The following is a 22,732-nucleotide window of genomic DNA, read 5'->3' as shown; positions in this document are numbered from 1 at the left end:
TCCTTATTCATAGTAACGAGGAATTGAATTGAATGTCTCATTACCACATAATCGATTGGTAAAAGAATATAAATGCAAAGTGACTCCTGATAAAACTCACCCTACTAATTCTGCCCCTTTTATGGGAAAAACCCTCAATGGGAACCCTGATATGGTGCGGCCGAACCACAGATGCTCTCGGACCATATTCGATCGTGTAGCCATTAGTCGTAACTCGATATTCAAATTTCGCACATACAGCACGTTTTCTCTCTCAATCTTTATGAGTAATACTCAAGTGTATCAGTTTTTGATGTTGTAATATTTAGACCTAACAATTCAGTGAATAATTCTGGAGTCATTTGAAGAAATAGACCAAAATCATCATCAAGATCTTGTGGCGCATATGATTGTTGTCCAGTCTGTACACATAATAAAATTTTGTCAATTTCTTTCTTTATTCCCTTTTTATTTGTAATGTCGATGTAGAAACAGTGGTTGCTGCAAACAGGAGCCATACTGAGAGACGTGTTCACGCGCTACTAGCACAGAAACAATAAAAAACTGAACTTTCAGAGGTACGGTGCGATGGTGTAGACTAGTGTTTCCCAATAATAGTTGAATGGACCGCGACCCCTGACGTCCACTTGCAGTTTACTACAACCCACCAAAAAATCTCCCAGTTCATGAATTCACTTCTTGTTCATCATGAAGTCATTTTCAATACATGATTACAATTTACATACAAGGAGCGCTGTTCCAATGAAAATTTTATTTACTGTTCACGTTTATCGATGGCCTTTCAATTCTCGGTCAGTTATGTGTTGTCCTATTTTTGTTTAAACTGTAGATTGAAGAGCGTTTAATAATAATATAATAATATCAGCCCTGTATTATATACTTACCCACTGCTGAGCACGGGCCTCCTCTACTACTGAGAGGGATTAGGCCTTAGTCCACCACGCTGGCCTAGTGCGGATTGGTAGACTTCACACATCTTCGAAATTCCTATAGAGAACTTCTCAGATGTGCAGGTTTCCTCACGATGTTTTCTTTCACCGTTAAAGCGAACGATAAATTCACAAAAAATACACACATGATTTTAGAAAAGTCAGAGGTGTATGCCCTTGGGAATTGAACTTGTGGACATTCGTCTTGGCAGTCCGTTTCACACCCAACTAGGCTATCGCCGCTTGCTTGAAGAGCGTACATCAACAATAATAAACAATTCGATTGCACTGTATTCGATCGATTGTCTATTTATGCTGTGCGATTCAAATTTCAATCTCTATTCTCCGTACGTCAAAGCCCAAACTTCAAAGTCATCAGTCAGTAGTCACTCACAAATCTCGAACTTGCAGTTTACTAGTAGGTACGTACACTTTTAGGAATAGAATCTATTCAATAGATCAATATTATTTATATAATGCTCTTTGGCGGGTAACTCCCCTATGCGCTATAGTTCTATATATATATAAACTACAAAAATAAGTATATACCTTTCTGCCCAAGCAAGCTACGAAATATCAACTTTACGTTTTAGTTATCAGAGTCAATGCTTATTTTTGTAATTTATACCAGAAATGTGTAAAAATCTATGTTTAAAATAAACTGCAGATAATTTTAAACGATTATAATCAAATTATTCAAATTCGGGTGTGACTTTTCAGCAATCATGTCTAAGGATATTATTGTTTTAACGCCTAACGGGAGGAGACAAAAAGTTCAATGTACACCAGACACAAGTATGCTACAGGTATGTAAGATTTTTCCATTTAAAGGATATTCCTTTATAATTTCATTATACTCACACATTTTAAGTAACTAATATTTATTACCCTCAATTAAACTAGGTTCTGGAAGATGTTTGTAAAAAACAAGGATTTCAGTCATCTGATTATGATTTAAAATATCACAATCATATAATTGACTTGACAACTACAATAAGGTTTTCTAATGTACCTAACAAAGCTACACTGGAAATGGTTGAAGCAGAAAGAAAAAGAGAAGAAGTGAATGTTACTATTGGGCTAATGTTAGAAGATGGTATGTTTCTTAAATTCTTAATTGGGGGAGTCTGGGAGACTTATCCTTAATTGGGGGAGTCTGGGAGACTTACCCAGGTAACAAAGTTGAACCATGTTTCAATGTTTAATTAAAATTTAATACCAATTAGCTCACTGGTTGGGTGTGAGGCCTATCACAAGTAAACCATGATTTTGCAGGGTGGTTGGTTTGGTTACCCGCCAAGACCTAAAAAGTTTATTTGTGGCTGCAGAGCAATTAATTAAAATTTTAGAAGTTTTGAGATTACAATTATGTTTTTTAAGGTAAGTACTGTGTATAATTTGTATTCTATTGTTTTGTAAGAGTAGTGTCACAAATATTAATAGTGTTTTTTGTAAGGATTTACGATTTTCCTGTGATTGAATATTAATGTCATAGTAGTCTGTGGGAGACTTGCACCATGTTGTTGTGTATTGAAGATATGCTCATTGGTTTATATCTCCCTTTATGATACATATAATAGTATCCTTTGTTTTTTCTTCATTATATTTAAATTTGTTTTATTTTCAGACAATCATTCAAATATAAACCCCAAGGTAATAAAAGCCAATGAATAGAAGGGGCTGCTTTTATAAGAAACACTGCTATCAAATATGGAATTGACATAAGTACAATAAGACTATAAGTTAATAAAAAAAAAAAAAACTTATATTTGAAGTGAAAAATAATGTAATATGTAAGCTTGTAACAATAAAAAGAGACACATAAGTCTGATTATTAAAATGTTTTAATTTGTAAATTTTAAGCAAAAAATTTAAAACTGTTAATTTTGAATTTTTTAGTAATATAATTAACTTCTTACTGTTTTTATTATAAAATAATATTAGAACTTCAATTTGTAGTTTATAATATAATAAATTTGTGATTGAGCTAGAATGTTTTTCTATTTCCAAAACAGTATGGGTCAACTCTTCCCAATCCTTGGTTCAACTGTTCTCGATGTTGGTGAGATTTGACTCATAACCCATTTTTATTAAAATCTCTATATTATTTTATAATATTCCCTAAATACAAATGATGATGCAAAATAATGTCCACATAACTTAGTTATTGTTTTAAATTATACATATAATATTTAAAATAAAAAATGGTACAAGTCTCCCAAACTTCCCCTACTTATCACTCTTTTTTGTAATATTCACTACATTGGCTTCAATTTCAATTTAACATATTATGGGGCATTCCACGTGAAGCGGGCACGAAAAAAAACTCGATGTCTCAGATTTTCGTAATATTTGATTATGTTATACCTGTATATGTCCTCGATCCAGATACAAAATATTATTAAAGTATAAAGCCTGGTTAGCGAGTAAAAGGACTTTGAAGTTTTGACTGGCCGGCTGGTATACGCCACTTCGAATCCAATTATGAAGTTTTTAAATGTTACAATAAAATAAATAAAGCAATGAAATAAATACTTCATTTAATGAGCTTTTTATTGTATTTTTGGAAATTGAAAAATGATTTTTTCTTTGAAAAAATGTGTTTGAAAGTTTCAAACTTGAATTTCACAAAGTGGGCATATTTATATATTTTTGATTTTTTTCCTAAACAGAGCTCCTCTTGTCTAGATAATCCCTGCGAAGTTTCAGAATGGGCTGAGAAGTAGTTTAGGAGCTAGACCGATTACAGTGCCGAAGCGCGGCGGTCGCCAAAAAGAGCGAAGTAGTAAAAACTTTCAATTAAACTAAATACTTTTGATCAGACTATTTTATCATGTTTTGCATCGCGCTAACGATTCAATTACATCTGATTATAATATAAAAAAATATATTTATATTACTGAAGGTGCACAACATTTTTCAATTTCCAAAAATACAATAAAAAAGCTCATTAAATGAAGTATTTATTTCATTGCTTTATTTATTTTATTGTAACATTTAAAAACTTGATAATTGGATTCGAAGTGGCGTATACCAGCCGGCCAGTCAAAACTTCATAGTCCTTTTACTCGCTAACCAGGCTTTATACTTTAATAATATTTTGTATCTGGATCGAGGACATATACAGGTATAACATAATCAAATATTACGAAAATCTGACATCGATTTTTTTTTCGTGCCCGCTTCACGTGGAATGCCCCATATGGCAGAAATCAGCATATTTTAAGAATAAATTTTGTTGTGTGGTGTTTTTTAATTCTTTACTTTTATGTCATTAAAATATAGGTAATTTACATAAATAATAATTTTAGGTGAACGCATAATGGGTGAATTTACGCCTAACACTACACTTCATGATATGATTACATCTCTGGCTCCAGAAGAGATTAGTATGTTAGAACAACCAAGTATCTTATACATGCGACAAGAAGTAACAGGCATATCTGCTCTCAAGCAAAAGACTTTGAGACAATTGGGTTTAATCAAGGGGAAAGCCATTCTCAGACTTTTGAATAAAGTAGGAGAAGCAAAGTAAGTGAGAGTGAGTAAGTAAGGATTCAACCTCAAGTTTAGGCACGTTTACAACATGGAAAGCCTGTTGTAAAGCACCATGGATAGTAATTAAATGAAGGTGGAATGATTGCATAATCCACCTTACTAATTATCCCTAAACTATTAAGTACTACTAATACTATTCATTATATGAAACTCTTAGCTTACAAATGCACAAGTAAAACATTCAGGTATTAATTTTGAATACTTTATATGAAAAATCTTATGATATTTCCCGATCTGCATGAAAAAAAACCATTGAAATTCATACAACTTAATTAAAAAACTTTCTCAATACATTATATGCTGCATACATATAAGATTAATGTTGTTTAGATGGAATTGTCATTAATTTTGAAAGTTTCTAAATAGTACATTTTGTAGTTTGAGTATCACACAATAGTATTTGTAGGTATACTTAAGACACGCTCACAATTCCTATAGAGAACTTCTCAGGAATGGAGGTTTCCTCACAATGTTTTCCTTTACTGGGCAAGCGATAATTCACGAAGAATACACACATAATTTTAGAAAAGTCAGAGGTATGTGCCCTTGGGATTTGAATTTGCTTTACACTTTGAACCTGGCATGACACACCTGAAACCTGAATAAATTATAATTTAAAATGTAAATTCACATAAGTACATGTATAAATATAATTATTTAACAAAAATTCATTCCTTGTATATCATTACAATTGAATATAAATTAATGTGTGTGGTATGGCTGTTTCCTTAGTTATTAACTAAGAAAAGCTTTCTGTTTTTAGGCAAGCCAATGTATCTGCTGTTTATCGAAAGCCAAGTTCAGAAACTGACCCAAAAAAAGAAGTAATTAATTGTCACAACGAAAATAGAACGTTGACCACCACTTCAGATCCAGGACCCTCTAGTGTGACTAGTCACAAATTTAATCCTGTGTATTTAATTAAACAAGAACAACTTTCCACAAAAGAAGATTTAATAAAAAATAATGATCCAATTAAAGAAGAAAATGATAAGTCTGAGGCAATGGAAATCGAATCAATACCAGAACCAGAACCAGAACCCATTCCATTAGAAATAAAAACAGATTCAAATACGAATGGGTCCATGTCACAAGAAAATTTGGAAAGAAGACTGAAAATAGAGGAAGAAGTTACTTTTGTAAGTTTATATTCGCATGGCGGCGAAATATTAAGACTACTTAAAGAGTCTTACTTTAAACAATCGTATATTATAAAGCGTAAATTTTTTAAAGGAAAGTGACGTTTATTATTATACAGGGTGTATAAGAAATGCGCTTTATAAGGAAACTGTAATATAGCAGAACTTTAATATTAACACAAAACAATATTTATTTACATAATTAAGCAATGATTGGTAATGCTTATGATTTTAGTAATTTAATATCCCATGCGCGCGCCATGTAAAGCGTACGCAAAACTCGTGGGCAAAGAACCACACTTACGCTATAACTTATCATACCTACTGAATCTTGTCTTTGCAAAATTGTAGGTAAACAATAATTTTACTAAATTCTCCGTGACATCGCATGAGATAATTGTTACATGAGCAGTTATTGTAAAAGTGTCATGCTGGACCATGGACGATTAAAATTATAGAATTTCACCAGAAACTCTAAAAGCACAAAAGACATTTCCGCGAGCTTCTGAATATATCTATATTTACCAAATCGGGAACAAAAAGTTTTTATCGCCGTTTTCTCTGCAGGGTCCTCAGTTAATGTTGGGGTTCTCTAGGGATCCATTTTGGGTTCATCATTATTCTTAGTTTTCGAGTAAATTGAGTTCTCCTGACTATGCTATTAGATGTCTAACTGACATGGCTATGGCTAGGTAAGTAAGTATATTTTGCCTACTGCCACAGCATTACGATTTATTGCATTGTACTGTGGGGTTTTGCAGTAGATCTGCACACCGTTTTTATCTCACAAAAACGAGCTATTCGTGATATTTTTAATTTTGGATCTCGTGATTCTCAAGTAACTGTTTAGGGAGGTGAATATACTGACTGTCGGCTGAATGCATGTTTCAGAATATAATGTATATCCGCAAATACCCAGGTACTTTAATTGAAAAAACAGTGACTTGCACTGTCTAAATAAGAATAGAAAAGTTGTTCCAAATTTTAAGTTCTGTAAAACGAATAAATCATATTCAGACGGTTTGAAAAATTGGTTCTGCACACCATGCCGACTATATTAGAATTATGAATATTATATTAGGAATACATGGCATATATTAATAAAAGTAACAGCGTAGGTTCTGTTTTGTAATTCTGTTGCTTAACAAAACAATTCACGCTTTTAGCCATTTATAAAAAAAAAATTAAACTTTGTTGAAAAATTTAAACTATCATAATATTCCTTATTAAAATGTTTAATGGAGATGTTATAGAATAAAAAGATGTGTAGTGTGTAAATCTAACACTAAAAAATGACAATAGGGTACCGGACTCATTTTTGTTCTTAACAATTATCAAATATTTACATAATATAAATTATAACACCAAAGAAATTATTAAAATCCAGTGAAAAATCAACAAGTTTGAATTTCGGTGGAAGGGGTAATTAACAAGAAACAGAAAAGAGACAAAATATCCATGTGACGTCATCGGGAATTACGACGCGTACGAAAGAAAGAGATGAAGCGATATCCCCACATCGCGCCCACTCCTGCACATTACAATATTTTAAGTATGAATTACTCGCTCATTTTTTAACCAATTTTTATGCTGTTTTCGCAGAAGTGCTTCTTTTTCGTATTTAAAGCCATTACACATAGAATAATGTACAAAATCAAGCATAGGCTGGTCCCCTATTTTAGTGTCATTTTCCGTGTATGAAATGAATGAATATTCTCGTTCAACAATATTCACATTATAAAAATACCTAGAATAACCAAAGTAAAGATAACATATTGTAGAAATATGATGTTTACATTTTCCTATATGTCATAAAATTGGTTTATAAAAATACGGTAAGGGCGCCGTATTGCTGGGGGCACTGTTAAAACGTCTAACAATATTTCTCGCCCCCGTTTCCATAGTCTCTTTATTATAAATACGATAATATTCTTATACTAATAATAACATATAATACTAACACCGAATAACGGCACGCTATCGTGGATGGCATTATATACAAGAATCTATAAGTGGCGAATAAAAGGGTTGCATCCACAATCCGTGGGACTCATCTGTTTGTGTGCGTACGTTATACGTAAAGAATACCTAAGTATTAATATATTTACTTATATAATGTTTATGCCACGAACATGAAATTTTTATAGTATTTTTGTTTTTGTAGCTCGGTACACAAAGGGCTATTGCTTTTATGCCGCCTGATGGGGGCGAAGATGAATTGGAAGATTTGCCTGATGATTTCTATGACCTAACTATAGAAGAAGTTCGAAGACTGTATAACGATTTACAGCAGCATCGTTTGCAGTTAGAAAATACGCCATTAATTACTACCACCAAGCGAGAAGAACTTACAAAGCAGGTAAAAACGACGTTTGTACGTGTGCGCATGGGTGTGGATTGATTAATTTTATCGTGGGTTTACTTCGTTTAAAGTACAAATTTTGACGAACAATTAAATATAACAACCACCCTGTCTGATTGTCCATAAACTAAAGCGCACCTGGATTTGGTGGCATGGTATTTGATAGGATTGCAATATCTTGGTGTTGGAAACACTAGTGAAGTAACGATTATGAACAGTCTTCACGAGTGTAGCTTTTGGCAAAAAAAACTTTCAGCGGAATTACATTACATAATTATTTCTATGAGTTTCAAACATCCACACATAAACTTATATTTTTTTAATATGTTTTAAAAATGTAAAACAAAATTGGTTGGTAGTAAGGTAACTGCATCTAATAAGGGCCGGGTTTTTGGAAATCCTTATAAATCAATTTTGGGAAGTGAATTGCTATGTAAGACATTATGATCAAATAAACCGTTTTTATGTGAAGAGTAAACATTGTACAAAAACAAGGCAGCAGTGGCCAGTTGCTTACAAAAAAAGTTCTTTAAAAGTTTGTCTATAGTCCTTATTGGGCACTGGCGCTCTAAATAAGGTCCATAATTGAACAGCAGGAACTAAGGCATTATATTCGAGAAAAATCACATCTTAAGAAAGCATTGGTTTTAAACTACCTACTATTAAGTTCGTGGATTGCGTATAATGAAAAGGAAGTTATTATAAATTAGTATCGTGGGCCTTATAAAGTATTAGGAAATGTATATATGTAAGAACTATTTTATTTTCGAGTTATAGATGAAACAAATTGTAGTTTTATGCTATTTTTTATTGATTCTAGCTAAGAAAATCATAAAATGTACTAATCAATCAGTTTTTTCTGTTTTTGTCTTTGGACCTTATTGGGTATTACACTTCTTTAATCACAGTCTGAACCTTATTAAGTGCTTGAAAATAACAAATATGACAACCACTGCACCGAGGAACCTAAAGATTAAAAATAAATACGCATATATATTTTTATTGTACTTATATATTTTCTGCTTGGTTATCAACATAAATGTAATTAAAATAAACTTAAATAACTTAAACAATGGCAACGTTACACTTATAATTTGTTCATCAAATAACTAAAAACTAAATTAAAGTTGTTAGAGAACATAATATATAAAAATAATTATTATCATTTATTACTTTTTTGTATTTTTTGGCTTGGACCGCATGTTTCAGTTTAATTTTTTTGCTTGGATTTAATTCCATCTGGTTTAATCTTAAGACTTCTTTAGGTGACTTTTCTCTTGCCTTTGATTTTTGACCATTAGTATTGTTGTTATAATTTTTAGCCCGTCAGGGCTTTTGTATTATTGCTTGACTTTTTTGAATAAATCTTTGGTTATTTTCACTCTGACGTAATTTAATGCTTTTCGTCTCGGCTTTGCCTTAGCTAGAAACTCTTTAAAAGTAGACTCCTGAATATCAGATCGTTTTTTATTATTCTGATAGTGGCTTTTTTGCAAAGGTTCTATTCTTGCCTTTACTAAAAACAATATACTTATATTAATGGATGAACAATCATTAAAATAAAATAAAAAAATACTTTTGACAAACGGTAGGTATTGTTAATTTGCGTAAATAAAATTTTATAAAACTTGAAAGCGAAAAAATCCAACGAAGAAAAGGTGTTTAGACAAGTGGTATTTTTGTGTATAGTGTACTGAACTGTCGTTATCGTGGCAAAAAAATGCCATGTGCTTATTTGCACTTATATAAGTAACTGATCATGCTTATATTAAAAATAAGTACCCCTAATAAAGTCCGGCCCTTACTGGGCCGAAAACAATGGACCTACATAGGCACTTAGATATGTCCTGAAAAAACCAAACAAAATCGAGATAAAAAAGCAATAACTTTGGTAACTTACCTTACCAATCCATGTTCTGAAAGAATGTTAACATTACTACTTTAGAATTATGACAAAACGACAGGGTTTTATTACTAAAACACAGAAAATTGAATCAGAACTTTTATAAATTGAGACACTTTGACCGCCTCTGAGGTTACACACAGTGCTATTGACAAAACGGTCGGCACGAAAGCAATGAACGTCAGTGCACTTTTGTAATTGGTTACTGGGGAGGCGACGCGCGGTATCCGTTTTAATTTAAGTATTAACTGCGTAAAGTTTGAAAAGATGGACCTTATTTGGAACCGGCCCTTTTTAGACGCACCTACCTTACAATAATTAGGTAAGTATGTATGTGTATGTATAATTACGTATTAAAAAAAGCTATTTTTCTCGTATATTTCTCGTTGATACCTACACAGAATATCACTAACCATACACCATTATAAGGAGGAAAATGTACTTAATACTTTCCTCAAATGTATCAGTCTCCTTTATACACTGTAATAAAAAATTGATTACAGCCTATTTTTTATGTTATCTATAGTTCTATATAATATTTAAAAGTGAAGAGTTTTTTTTTGTTGGTTTGTTTATTTCAACGCTCTAATCTCAGGAACTATTGGTTCGAATTGAAACTTGTTTTAAGTGTTGGATAGCTCATTTATCGAGGAAGGAAGTTATAACATCATGCTATGACCAATAAGAGTGGATCATCAAAAAAAAATTTGCAAAAGCGAGAAACAATTGGACCTACTTACGCAAAAGGGAATCAACCCACACAATGATAGTTTTGAGAAAAAGCTGTTTTTGTCCAATTTTTGTATACAAGACAATTGTTTGTTATTTTGGACGAAAAATATTTACAATATTGTAAAAATACTTTATTCTATCTATACAAATATAATATTGATGAAAATCATTTAACATAATTAAGGAATTTAAAAATAACTCAATGGTTCCTTTTAGCAAAACTATTTCTGTGTGGATTGATCTCTTGTTAATTTTTTATCTTGGAATAATTCTATAATAAAAATATAAAATGTCATATTTATTTAATATATTTTACTGAAAAAAATATTTTTATTTATTTCCACATACAACTATTTTACAGGTAATACCCAATACAATAGCGTAGTACAATAGTTATGTAAAATAAAAATTCTTATATTAAAATGTTTTGTGGAATATCAAAAATTACTTAATCTAAATATTATTCTACTTCAAAATCAGACTGACCCGAAAAACCTTCCAGATCGTCTTCTATATTTGCATTTCCGTCAAGCTTGACGTAAAAAATCATGTGAGTCTTATGGGATGGTTCTTTGTAAAAACAAAACAATTTCGTAGATTTTTTTAGATTTTCCGGTTACCATGGGGCTTGGATCTTGTTAGTTTATTGAACAACTAGTGTTATGTGGGTTGGTAGACTTGTGTTGAAAACGGTTTGTTCAGTAAAAATTGTCATATCATTTTGATCTTTACAGAGAGGATAGAAGGTACATTTTGAAAGCTCTCTACATACTTAACTCGATTTTGGCACATGTGTGTATTGGTTCCTGTTTGCATAAGTAGGTCCAATTATTCCATTTGAAAACTTCCTTTGCCTGCGCTGCGTAAACGGTTAAAATTACACAATAAACATGTATGACGGAATAGTTCTTCTTAAAGAGATCTAAAAGTATATTATTAAACAAAGTCCCCCTCCGCATCTTTCTGCCTTTCCGAACACGATAACCTCAAAAACTACCCAATGGATTTCCATGAATTTGGTATGGAGATAGTTTGAGACCCTGGGAACGACATAGGCTACTCTTTATCTCAGGAAAATATATAGCGGGACTTTCATTACAGGAAACTGTTTCACGCGGGCGAAATCGCCAGCAATAGTGTATAAAAGACATTGATAGCAGCCAGCCTGCCAGTCATAGTGCTCTTATGTATTCCATTAATCATTATTTTTTTTTAGTCATCCGAACAAAAGTTGAATACATACAAAAATGTTGTTGTTCGTGTACAATTCCCAGATCATATGATATTACAAGGAATATTTTGCCCATCAAATACAATTCAAGACGTAACAAATTTCATTAGAGAACATCTTGAAGATTCTGATAAACCTTTTCATATATGTAAGTAGAACAGCTTTTTGAAACTTGTGTTAGCGGTTATGGTTACAGAATCTACTACAAGCCGTAGATAACTGCGGTCTTATTGTAGAAACGGTCCACGACACTTTCATTTTGATTAGTTTTTGGAAATAATTGTATGGTGGCACTACATTTGGCGTATTTCTTACTCTTTTTTAGTAAAGCAATATCGGCTTTGTGTTACAGACGGACAGATAACACAAATATCGCCCAAATACGCAAAGTGCGCAGCCATTAGTATATCTTATACGAGTTTTTGTCACGGTTTCACTCTCGTGAGTGCTCTGCAGTTTTTCAGGATAAAAAGTGACTTGGCACGTGTTTATCGGGTAGATACAGCTATCAGAATTCATTACCAACAAACTTTCAAAAATCTTTCCAAACTTCACAGTTATAATATGAGTAAGATATAAAGATTTTTACATTTGCAGTTACAACTCCCCTTAAGGAAACATTGGATCCAAAAATGACTTTACACGATGCTAAGTTTGTGCCATGTGTTCACATGCACTTTAACTGGTTAGAAGAGAATATAAATCAGATGTATTTGAAAAAAGAGATATATTCGAAAAAGACATCAAGTGATGCTGCTAGTATTTTAGCGTCTAAGTATAGGTGAGTATGATAAAATTATTAACACATGACTATAAAAAAGTAATGTATCGTATCGTCGATGTATCTATATATTGTAATTACTTGTGGCCCAGTTAGTCCATGGTCGAAATTGTACTATCAGGTGGATGACTCCACTCTGCTGCGATGTAATAGTCTGGTAGTTCTAGTAGAGCCGCATTTGAATTTCTGATTGAAAAAGGGGATAATAACAATGATATTTGAGTAAGAAGTTGTAGATATGATACTTCTTCTGCATTCGGCTTTCAATAAGGGCACATTAACGCACACATTTATAATAACGTATATAATTATAACAAACCACTATAAAAATATGACACGTAAAAGTAGTATGGCATATAGTTCTCATTACTATCATTAAGACCATTTTATCGAACATTCTTTAGACGAGGAATTTCAACAGATGCTTTTAGTTAATTTTAGTGTGCTACTCGCATACTTTATATCTACATCTTTCCATAAAAAAAATGATTAGATAATAATGTGTTCGATAACAATGTAATTAGAGAGACTTTCAAATAAACAATACTCTTTTCCAAGTGATACATGTTTGAATGAGGATTTTACAATAAAATAATTGTAATTTACAGGGCCCCAAGCAGGCGAAAAATAGATGACAATCAAGACAGTTCCCGGAAATCTAGTGCAGCCATACCATCTACTTCTAAAAATAGCAAAGTGCCAAAGTGGTTCAAAAACTAGTTTGTATTTTTCATGTGTGATACCTACTTATATATTTTTTAATTATATTAATTCTTACAGGTAACCGAACAGTTGAGTTTTATTTAACCACCTGGCCTATTCCATATGTAAATGGTACCTAAAAAAATCTTGTAGCAGGGATAAAGGAGATGTCCAGAAACGGTTCTTTATTCGACAAATTGAAATTTGTCATTTAACTTTGAAGGCGTGTGTTTTTGAGATTTTCGTAATTTTATTTAATTTAAAAATTATACTTAAAATGAACGCTTCTGAAATATAAATGCTGCTACATTAAAACGCACTCCCAAAATGAGGCAAAGAGAATATAACAACTACGTTAAAAATGAGGTAAATTTTCTTAAAAAAATAGTTTGTAGAAAAAATAGTATTTCTCTAAGAATAACCGTGAATGATTTTTTTATTTTTGTATATTAATTTTCCCTTTAAATCCGCAAATGACAAAAAGAAAATTCTAGGAAATTACAAATTCCACCTCTTTCGACGAAATCAATAAAGCTATTTTTTTAGTTACTCGGCCAAGACAATTCTTTATTTTTTTTATAAATCGAGGGGGTTTAAAATTATTCTTTTAATAATTACAAGTTCCACTTTTCGCCACTTTATTATACAATATGTTTGAACTTGATTGAAATTTGTGCGAAATAAAGAACCAGCGCCCATACAAAAAGCGGACGTATCCTTCGTTTAAACTCTGTAATTAGGTAAGTGTGTGATAAACTATTGCGCATTATTGCGCACCTCTAAGGCACACCGTGTAACTACTAAAGCATAGAAAACGTAGCTGTATAATCACAGTCCGTAAATTTATTTGTTATTATTATCTTAATTCTAGTATTTAATAATTGGAGCGCGCTTCCAAGGTCGGAAAAATCTTTCAGAACACTCTTTATCCTCGACTATCGGATGGAGTGGCGTGTGTAACGTTTCTTTGCCACTCCGCCCTGCTCGTGCTTAAAACTCAATAATTTGAAAGCTAGGTAACCACGGATGTTCATGTGGCATACTTGCCAAGACAACCTAATAATTTTGTGGCGCAGATAAAAACGTGTTGTCGCAACACCCATTGGAGGGATGATAGTACGGTTCTATTGGTTTCTTCGGTTTTTTAACACTATTTTTTTAACATTACATACATTTATTAGCCTGCCAAGAGTCGGATTGTACAAATACACCGGACTTTTGGATGAATACTTTAGGCGTTCGCAACACTTTCAATTAAGTTAGATGTGGGGCATCTAGATAATTCCACCTCAGTATACCCTGCCTGTCCTAAAAGGCGACTAAATGGGCTTTGTTTTACTTTTTTTAACGGAGTTCGGCACAGAGACTTCACTGCACCTGATGAAGTGAAGCCCAAAGAAAGTGCCGACGGGCAAAAGATACAGGCATCCCCAGACGGTCTGTTAGTCATGCCGGCCTGCATAATTCCTTGTTCACGCTCCGCTTTTATCCCCTCACGATCCCGTTCGGCGCTCTCCTTTCCGCGCACTCGCAGGCGAAGGCATCTGCTCGCTACGACCTCCAGCTGCCGATTACTACGGGAAACGACTGGTCTCCTACGACGCCTGCTCTTAGACCACAGAATCGGGGCACACGGCAGACTCCTTCTTTCCGATATGACACAGGAATAAACCCGTAACATCCATGACCTGTCTGGACCTGTTATATGGTAACCTAATATTGGATAGAGTATAAATCAACCTTGTATATCATATATAAATTAAATATCTGTTAAGAGTCTATTAATAACGTCTATTTACTTATTTGTACCTAGTAACGACATAATTGTGATGAAGAAAAACAGGCAATCTCAATTTTTCCGATTCGTTATGTAACATTCATTTGACGAATGCTCGATTTTCATCAAAATAAACCGGGGGAATCCATAAAAAAAAAATCAATACTTTCAATAATATTGGCTCGCGATGAAGCTAGGTAACTCACTTGCATTTTATTATTGTACATATTATTATCTGGCAAAGCTATACTCGACATGCGGCCGGTCGGGCGTTTTCGTGTGGCCCACCGAGCTTTTACCAATCTGACGTCCAAAATTTAATAAAACTAAAGATATAACATCTGGTCAAAATAACGCCCAAACCAACCAATCACACGCCGTTGCGACCAGCCTCGAGCTCGCTAGCGCCGCGCCTGCACAAGGCGGAAGCGGCGGGAATCCCCGTCGACGCCATGCACGCGCCATTACTCGCCCGGCACGTTAACGCTAAGTTACTTATTGTTATAAACTTATTATTATTTTAATTCAAATAAATATTACTGTGAAAAAAAAACTTTTCATCACTTGAGCTGTATTATAAAGTAATAAGAATAAAAACCCGTACATTACGAAAACTTTTTAATAAAATAAATAAATCTTTACATTTTTATTACATGCGTCAATTAATTCACAATGTGGCCCTGGGTAGACAAAGATGTATTTGTGTCCGCATAAAAGAACGCGATTAAGGTAGATAGATACACGAATCAACGAATAAGTGTTTCAACTATTTCACATAATATTCTTGTTTTGTAACTGCCTACCTAGGTAATTGGATAAATGATGGCAAATTACCTAGTTTACACCTAGTCGGTTTTATAACTTCGGATGTATCATTAATATTATCGTCCCATTTTGCTTGATCTTCATAATATCTACCTTCAATTAGATTTCCTTCTTGTTTTTCAGAATTGTTTGTAGTTGATTCAGTTCGCATAACTGTAGGTTTATTTTCATAACACATGGACTTCTTTCTGACTTTTAGTTTTTCATTTTTCTTGTATTTATAATAAGAATGCTTTTTTGTAAAGTTTGTTACAGTCACGTGGCGATTAACACATTTCTTCCCCTTTTCACAATAACCTTTAAGGAAGTCAGGACATATCTTTGTGTTGTCATTTAATTTAACGTGTACGTAAGGGCAATCTTCTTTAGTGCACATTCCTTTTAGGTAAAAGTAACAAGTTGGCATTTTATTATTTGTTAAATCATGTGACAAGAGACAATTAGAATCGAAACAGATACCTTTAAGAAATTTTCTACATAAACTTACATGCTTCTTGTCATGTGAAAATTCACAATTACCATGAGCATCCCTTATGCACTTTCCGAACTTTTTGAACAAAGGACAAGGTATATTGTTCTTTTTTAACATTTTCTTTGCTAAGATCACTTTGACTTTGTAATTCTTTTTTATCATTCCAACACTAGGTTTGCTAGTTATAACGGTCTTACTTTCATTAAAAGCAACAGAAGTTTTTTTATATTTCGTATACTTGTACCTGCTGGTATATTTATTCTGATTTCCTGAATGCATTACAGCTTTTGGAGTTTGTGGCAAAATAGTCGTCTTTCTTACATTAAGAAGTAGCGATTTCGACGAATTGTGTTCTATCGTCATACTATTTTTGATATCGCTTAAGGGTACTGATTTGTATTTGCTGATTTTTATCGTTTTAGATGGATTTTGAGCAATATTTTCTTTCACTTTTATTGTTCCTTGCCTAACTAAACTGTAACGAGATTTATTTACATTGAATATTGGCAAATTCCGTTCGTTTGTAGTTATATCCATGTTGGGTAGAAGCGGATTATTGTCCACTTTGTCAGGTAAATTATGTTGAAGTACTTTAAAAGTTTCTTTAGAAGCTTGTCCCTGGAGAGATTTTACAAAATTGGGATTGATGAAGATCCTTGCATTACTAATATTTTTATTCTGTTGAGTTATAGCAGTTGAAAATTTTGGGTTAACGTGCATTGAAATATTCTTTCCTTGCAAAACCTGGTTGTTTGTTGTAGGATAACTGTTATGATTAAAATTGGGATTTATGTAGACTCTATTGGCATTACATATTTGTGTTTTGTTTTTTATGTCTGAAATTTCAGCGTACACATCCATGTTATAGCAAATTATATTGAAAATATTTGTTACCAATTTTACAACTTATTTTGTCTACTAAAACAGTTTTCAAGTCTTTATTCAGTTCAGAGACTAAAAGATCGTTAAACTTATCAATGAATTTAACAATTTCTTTCTTTTTATTACCATTCACCCATAACACACTCATATGAAACGACGGTTTCTGAAACAATTTTATAATAATAATGTACATCATATTTTTGAAATAAGTGGTAAAATAACTATATTTTGTCTGCGCAAATCGTGCTAGGCAGGCATATCTGCAATGTCAATTTCTGTTGCCAAATGAAATACTGTCAGCCTATATATCACACGCTCAATAAAAGATTGATCTAACTCAAAAACAGCTTTGGCGAAATCACAAAAGCAATTGCTTTAAAATATAGCTTATAACTAGGTAAAAATAAATAATAAAGTGCGTTACGTTCATTCTCTAACATAAAGTAATGTAATGTCGATCTATTTTTGGGGATATATTTTGTACTAAGTCTTTATTTTATAAATGTCTAACACCTACTTTAAAATTGGTGTTTTAAATTTATACAACCAAAGAATGCGGTGTAATTTTTTACCAGTCTTATTAATCGGTCAGTACCGGCATCGGCAGTGGCGTAGTGTAGTTATAATGGGGATGGCAAAATGCCTAAAACAAAACCTTTAAAAAATGAAAACTTTTGTCGCATGTAGGCACCACCTAGAGGAGCGCAGAAACAACCCAAATTTCACTTTGCCAAACCTAGGATTCGAACCCACGACCTCAGGGCGCTGCCGTTCCACGCACGCAGTACAACTACGCCGCCAAGGCAAGCGTTATAAATTATACTTATTATAATTTTTGTGAACTGAGAAATCTTAATAAGTGGATTTAACGGCATTTGACGGATCGACAGTAATCTGACCTATTTGAAATTGGTGCCGCATTATACTCACAGTAGATAAAATTAAGAAAATTAAGACAAATCTCTAACTATGCTTAACACATTTTTTATCTAAACCGTTAGTCATTTCACACAGACCCTCTTCACCAGCTCAAAGAGCATCGGACGACGGAGTTCAAGTTCAGTTGTTTATACGTTTGTAATATTAATTTTTCGTCTTAAATGTTTTCAATACCTCCCTTTTACGGAGCACACGTCGGTTAAGTTCAAACATTAGTATTAAAATGGCGACTGTTGGCAAAATACGCATGAGAGGTCGCAATCGAAGCCGGTCCATTATGCGATCGCGAAAAACCACTCAAATGAAGCTAGTCAGCTGTGCGAGTATCTTGAGAGGCAAACGGTCGGCTACTGTCGTTATTACACACCAAGTACTTTAGATCGGCTCTCCCGATCATTGTCAATGACGAAAGAAGTGAAATGCAATAATAAACCTTTTTAGATACCATAAAACTCTATTTAAATCGCAATTAAATTCTGCTCTCCCCTCTAAGCCGGTTTGTGTGATAGGACCTTAGTGGTCAATCTTGTATTGAGTGTGCAATATAAGGAAGCCTAAACGTAAAGTCTTTGTTAAGAACACATCCAGTTTGATTTGTAAAATGAACTTGAGAATCTATTCACCACCAAGACCACTATAACTGTAGTCTTATCCCACGTCACGCATTGCCTGATTAAAACAGTATGATAAAGCAAATCAGATAAACTGCACAATTTGTCTTTCGGCAGTTACTGCTGGAGGCTGTGGTCTATAATCAGGCCTGTGCTGCTTCAAGCTACTTTTTATGGTAGGAAAATGTCGACTTTAATTCCTAAATTTTGTTATAAACAACTTGCCATATGATAAGTTGAATAAAATTCAATACTTACATCATAAAATAATGGCAAATTAAATTCACTCAGAACTTTATCTATTTCTTTAGTAATTAAATGTAACTGTTTTTGACTAAAGCAATCAACTTCTAGTACAATAAATGTTCTGGTGCTGTCTTCATTACATAAAACTTTCACTCCACTAAATCCCAATTCAAAACTGCAAAAAAATTATATCTTCTATAAAAACCACGCCAACTTCACCTAATTTATCATGTGGGGAATTCTATTAGTCTTTCAAATGTAAATCAAATCTGTAAATTTGCAGGAGGCTGTCATGTTAGACAAAGGTCACAAAATTTAATCTCAGTAAATAGGATAAAATGCCTGGCCAAACAATAGTTCAGTTGGTAGGTACAGAATTGAATTCATTATTCCCCAATATTACTTACCTTTCTATGGTGCTTAAACTTTTTTGTATAGAAGTGTTGAAGGATGATATCCAATGATAAAGTAAAATAACTGTTTTTGATAAACTTATGTGAAGATCTTCACATATTACCCAAAATGAACCTTGAGATGAGGCTATAGATTTCAACTTGTTGATTAAATTTATCAAGATGTCGTTCTGAGGATCTGCAAAATAGAAATATTCATCATCAGAAAAGGGTGTTTGGCTCACTTTTGTTTTTAGTTGTTATTAAATATTTAACATGTAATAAACGGCAATAGCCAAGTTGGTTGTGTAAAGGACTGCCCAGATGAATAGCCACAGGTTCAAATCCCAAGGGCACACACCTCTGTCTTTTCTAAAGTTATGTGTGTATTGTTTGTGAATTATTGCTTGCTTTAACAGTGAAGAAAAACATCATGAGGAAACCTGCATACCTGATAAATTCTCTATAGGAATTTTGATAGTGTGTGAAGTCTACCAATCCGTACTAGGCCAGCATGGTGAACTAAGGCCTAACCCCTCTCAGTAGTAGCGGAAGCCCGAGCCCAGCAGTGGGACAGTATATAATACAAGGCTGATAATATTATTATAAATATTTAACATATATAAAATTTGCCACAGAAAGATTGAAATCCAGTAAATTAAAAGAAAACTGATAAGAATCACAATAAAGGTAATTAATATTATCTGACATTACTATATATGCAAACTAGCGACCCGCCCCGGCTTCGCACAGGTGCAATGCTGATACTAAATACACTACAGAAAAAATGTGAATGTTGTATATAAAAACATAGCGGCCCGCTCTGGCTTCGCACGGGTATAACGTAACGAAATAACAGTATTTTTCCACTATTTAATGGATATAGGGACAGAGAAAGCGACTTTGTTTTATATTATGTAGTGAAGAAAAGTATAGCTCTAAATCTCCATTGCAGACCTTTTCATGGTTTACAATATTTGTAATGTGAATTGCTACCTAATTCTTAACTAACTTTATTGCTATTTTCATAGAATTACTTTTTCATAATATTTGTTATTACTCATAGATTGAGCACAAGATCAGTCATATTCAATTATTACATATACTAAATCCAATTTTGGTTAATTGTTATTGGCTGTTAATTAGTCAGTTGGGAATGAAAATCTAACTGTCAAAGTCATTATCTGCCAAAGATCTAGTATGAGATTTGAATAAATGTAAGCAACTCGACGCTGACTTCTAAGTGAAGGTTACATTGTGCTCAATATAATATCTTACAAATTAATAAAGATGTACACACAGTTAACATACACATATGAGGGCCAATTTCCTCTTACATGAGGAAATGAGCGTTTGCGCCCTCCATGGAGTTTAGGGTTATCTTCATGGGTGTCCGAAGGAACAACTGGAATATGACTCAAATCTGGCACTGGAAACTTGTTTCTGAAAACATAATTTCGTAATCAAAGTATGTACATAAGGTAATACATTATTATGATATATCGTTATAGTAAGGATATATTTAATGTTTTCGATATAAAAACTTATTTTATTAAGTAAATGAAATAAAGCGATAGAACATGATATGCACCTACGAGTTTCTTCTAAGTCACTTACACTGTCTTCAGAATCAGAACCGTATTCACCAAGATAGGCTAGACCTGACATTACACAAACTACTTTTACGTGATATTTTATTTTCTCTATGCAGACCACTATATAGATGAGACATTAGAATAAATCAACACAATAGTTTTTACTAACTGAACTAAGCAACTCTAAAGTTGGAACCACACATTGAAACTTCGATAAAATTCCAAACAAAATTCATTAAAAGTCGTCAATAGGGTTTTTTTATTTTATTTATTACCAGAGTTTATTACGGCTCTGGAAACTCGACAAAAGAGTTAGCACCAGTGTTGCCAGAGATTTTAAGTTTATCACGTTGAGACCAAGGAAGTTATATTGGGACAGGCAGACGGATGTGGTGGGAGAATTTGTTTTATACTAAGTACTGATTTCCAAAGTGGTTCACGTGACCCCCACAGGAGACTTGTCGGAGATCGGAGGTCCTTATTGGCGTTTCCAAAAAATGGGGGTCCACAATTCGTAAGCCAGCGTACACGAAAAATGTATTTAGTTTGAGAGGATAATACTTACTAAAATGTTGGCTTGACCTCAGCTTTCAATGTAGGCAGATAAAATTGATTGGGGTCGTAAGAAGCACGGTGACCCCAACATAACTCCCGCGATGGCTGGACGGTACGTAGTGGCGGCGCTAGACCACATGTGGACGTCGGCAACATCAAGTTCGCGAGGCCTCTTTTACTTTGCAGTAAAAAATATAAAGTAATGTATGAGTAAAGGAGTTTTATTGTTGATAATCCAATTATGACAAAAAATAATTACACACATAGAAATTAAAATAGGCGAACTTTTCGGCTTTTAGCCTCACTGAATTTTTTCAGGATTGTGTCGTAGCTAAGACTTTCCGCTATTTCAGCTTCGATTGACAAAACTGATAACGCGCATACTTCCATCACGTAAGATGTTTTTATTACATAGATACGGTGTCTGAGCTCAATACTGGCAAGACGAAAGTAAGGTAATTGCCCGACTTAACAGCCAATGAGTGTGCGGCACTAACGTTGTTACGTAACTGTCGATGTATATATATCCTTTTCTAACGAATGTATGCTGAATCTTTTTATTCCTTATTTGAGTCAATTTGTAATTATATGTATAGGTACGTGAATATAGAAAATAGTGCGCCGTTTTTATGTGCCATTTTGTGAGTGTATGACGCGTCTATCTGAAAACGTCATTGTCCATCACGCACGTGTTCGAAAATAATAAAAATCACTATCATCTGCTTAGCTTCATTCCCGAATTGTTCGGAGTCGGCGACCTAAACCAGGATGATTGGCGAAACGAAAATGAATAGGTAACTTTAAAAAAAAATTGCGAGACCGTCGCGTCGGTGCGGCGGTGGCCGACGTCGCCGACGCCTAGCGCCGCCACTGGCGGTAGATGTATGCACTTTCTATGCAAATCCTAAAAAAAGTTTGGGAACCTCTGTTTTATACTATGTTTGTAGAACTTTTTAAGCGGAACAATTCCGTCATACATGTTTGTGGCTTAACTTGAACCGTTAACGCAGCAAATACAACGAAAGCTCTATAAAAGGTAGTTCCTGGGATTAGCGCGTTCCAACAAACTCTATTTATGTAATTATATAGATAGGTATATCT

The 22,732-nt window shown here is 33.4% G+C and overlaps 2 protein-coding genes across 8 annotated transcripts; one reads left to right on the top strand and one right to left on the bottom strand.

Moving 5' to 3' along the window:
- The first annotated feature begins 1,112 nt into the window (after window positions 1–1,112).
- On the top strand, window positions 1,113–13,424 carry LOC115451860 (tether containing UBX domain for GLUT4). Of its 3 annotated transcripts, none has more exons than XM_030180256.2 (9): window positions 1,113–1,351; window positions 1,650–1,735; window positions 1,833–2,025; window positions 4,241–4,460; window positions 5,251–5,626; window positions 7,791–7,985; window positions 11,840–12,002; window positions 12,452–12,635; window positions 13,244–13,424. In XM_030180256.2, exons 2-9 carry the CDS (start codon window positions 1,655–1,657, stop codon window positions 13,353–13,355), a joined length of 1,524 nt encoding a protein of 507 aa, XP_030036116.1. In that variant the 5' UTR covers window positions 1,113–1,351; window positions 1,650–1,654; the 3' UTR covers window positions 13,356–13,424. The 3 variants fall into 3 exon arrangements, with proteins under 3 accessions (XP_030036116.1, XP_037294652.1, XP_037294653.1); XM_037438755.1 differs by lacking the exon at window positions 1,113–1,351 and adding an exon at window positions 1,548–1,566; XM_037438756.1 differs by lacking the exons at window positions 1,113–1,351; window positions 1,650–1,735; window positions 1,833–2,025 and adding an exon at window positions 2,209–2,309.
- Window positions 4,518–21,381, bottom strand: LOC115451853 (U6 snRNA phosphodiesterase). 5 transcript variants are annotated; one of them, XM_037438758.1, is made up of 5 exons: window positions 21,073–21,381; window positions 20,782–20,924; window positions 19,497–19,680; window positions 19,102–19,264; window positions 4,518–5,085 (listed from the first exon to the last, which is right to left on the bottom strand). In XM_037438758.1, the coding sequence occupies exons 1-5, from the start codon at window positions 21,147–21,149 to the stop codon at window positions 4,900–4,902; spliced, it is 753 nt and encodes a 250-aa protein (XP_037294655.1). In that variant the 5' UTR covers window positions 21,150–21,381; the 3' UTR covers window positions 4,518–4,899. The 5 variants fall into 5 exon arrangements, with proteins under 5 accessions (XP_037294655.1, XP_030036097.1, XP_037294654.1 ...); XM_030180241.2 differs by lacking the exon at window positions 4,518–5,085 and adding an exon at window positions 16,485–17,456 and having other exon boundaries at window positions 21,073–21,378; XM_030180237.2 differs by lacking the exons at window positions 4,518–5,085; window positions 19,102–19,264 and adding an exon at window positions 15,716–17,456 and having other exon boundaries at window positions 20,793–20,924; window positions 21,099–21,370.
- Between the last annotated feature and the right edge of the window lie 1,351 nt (window positions 21,382–22,732).

This window comes from Manduca sexta, chromosome 15 (assembly GCF_014839805.1).
Source record: "Manduca sexta isolate Smith_Timp_Sample1 chromosome 15, JHU_Msex_v1.0, whole genome shotgun sequence".
In the NCBI taxonomy this organism is placed as follows: Eukaryota; Metazoa; Arthropoda; class Insecta; order Lepidoptera; family Sphingidae; genus Manduca; species Manduca sexta.
Note: the sequence above shows the minus strand (reverse complement) of the source record. Positions and strands in the feature narration are given on the sequence as shown.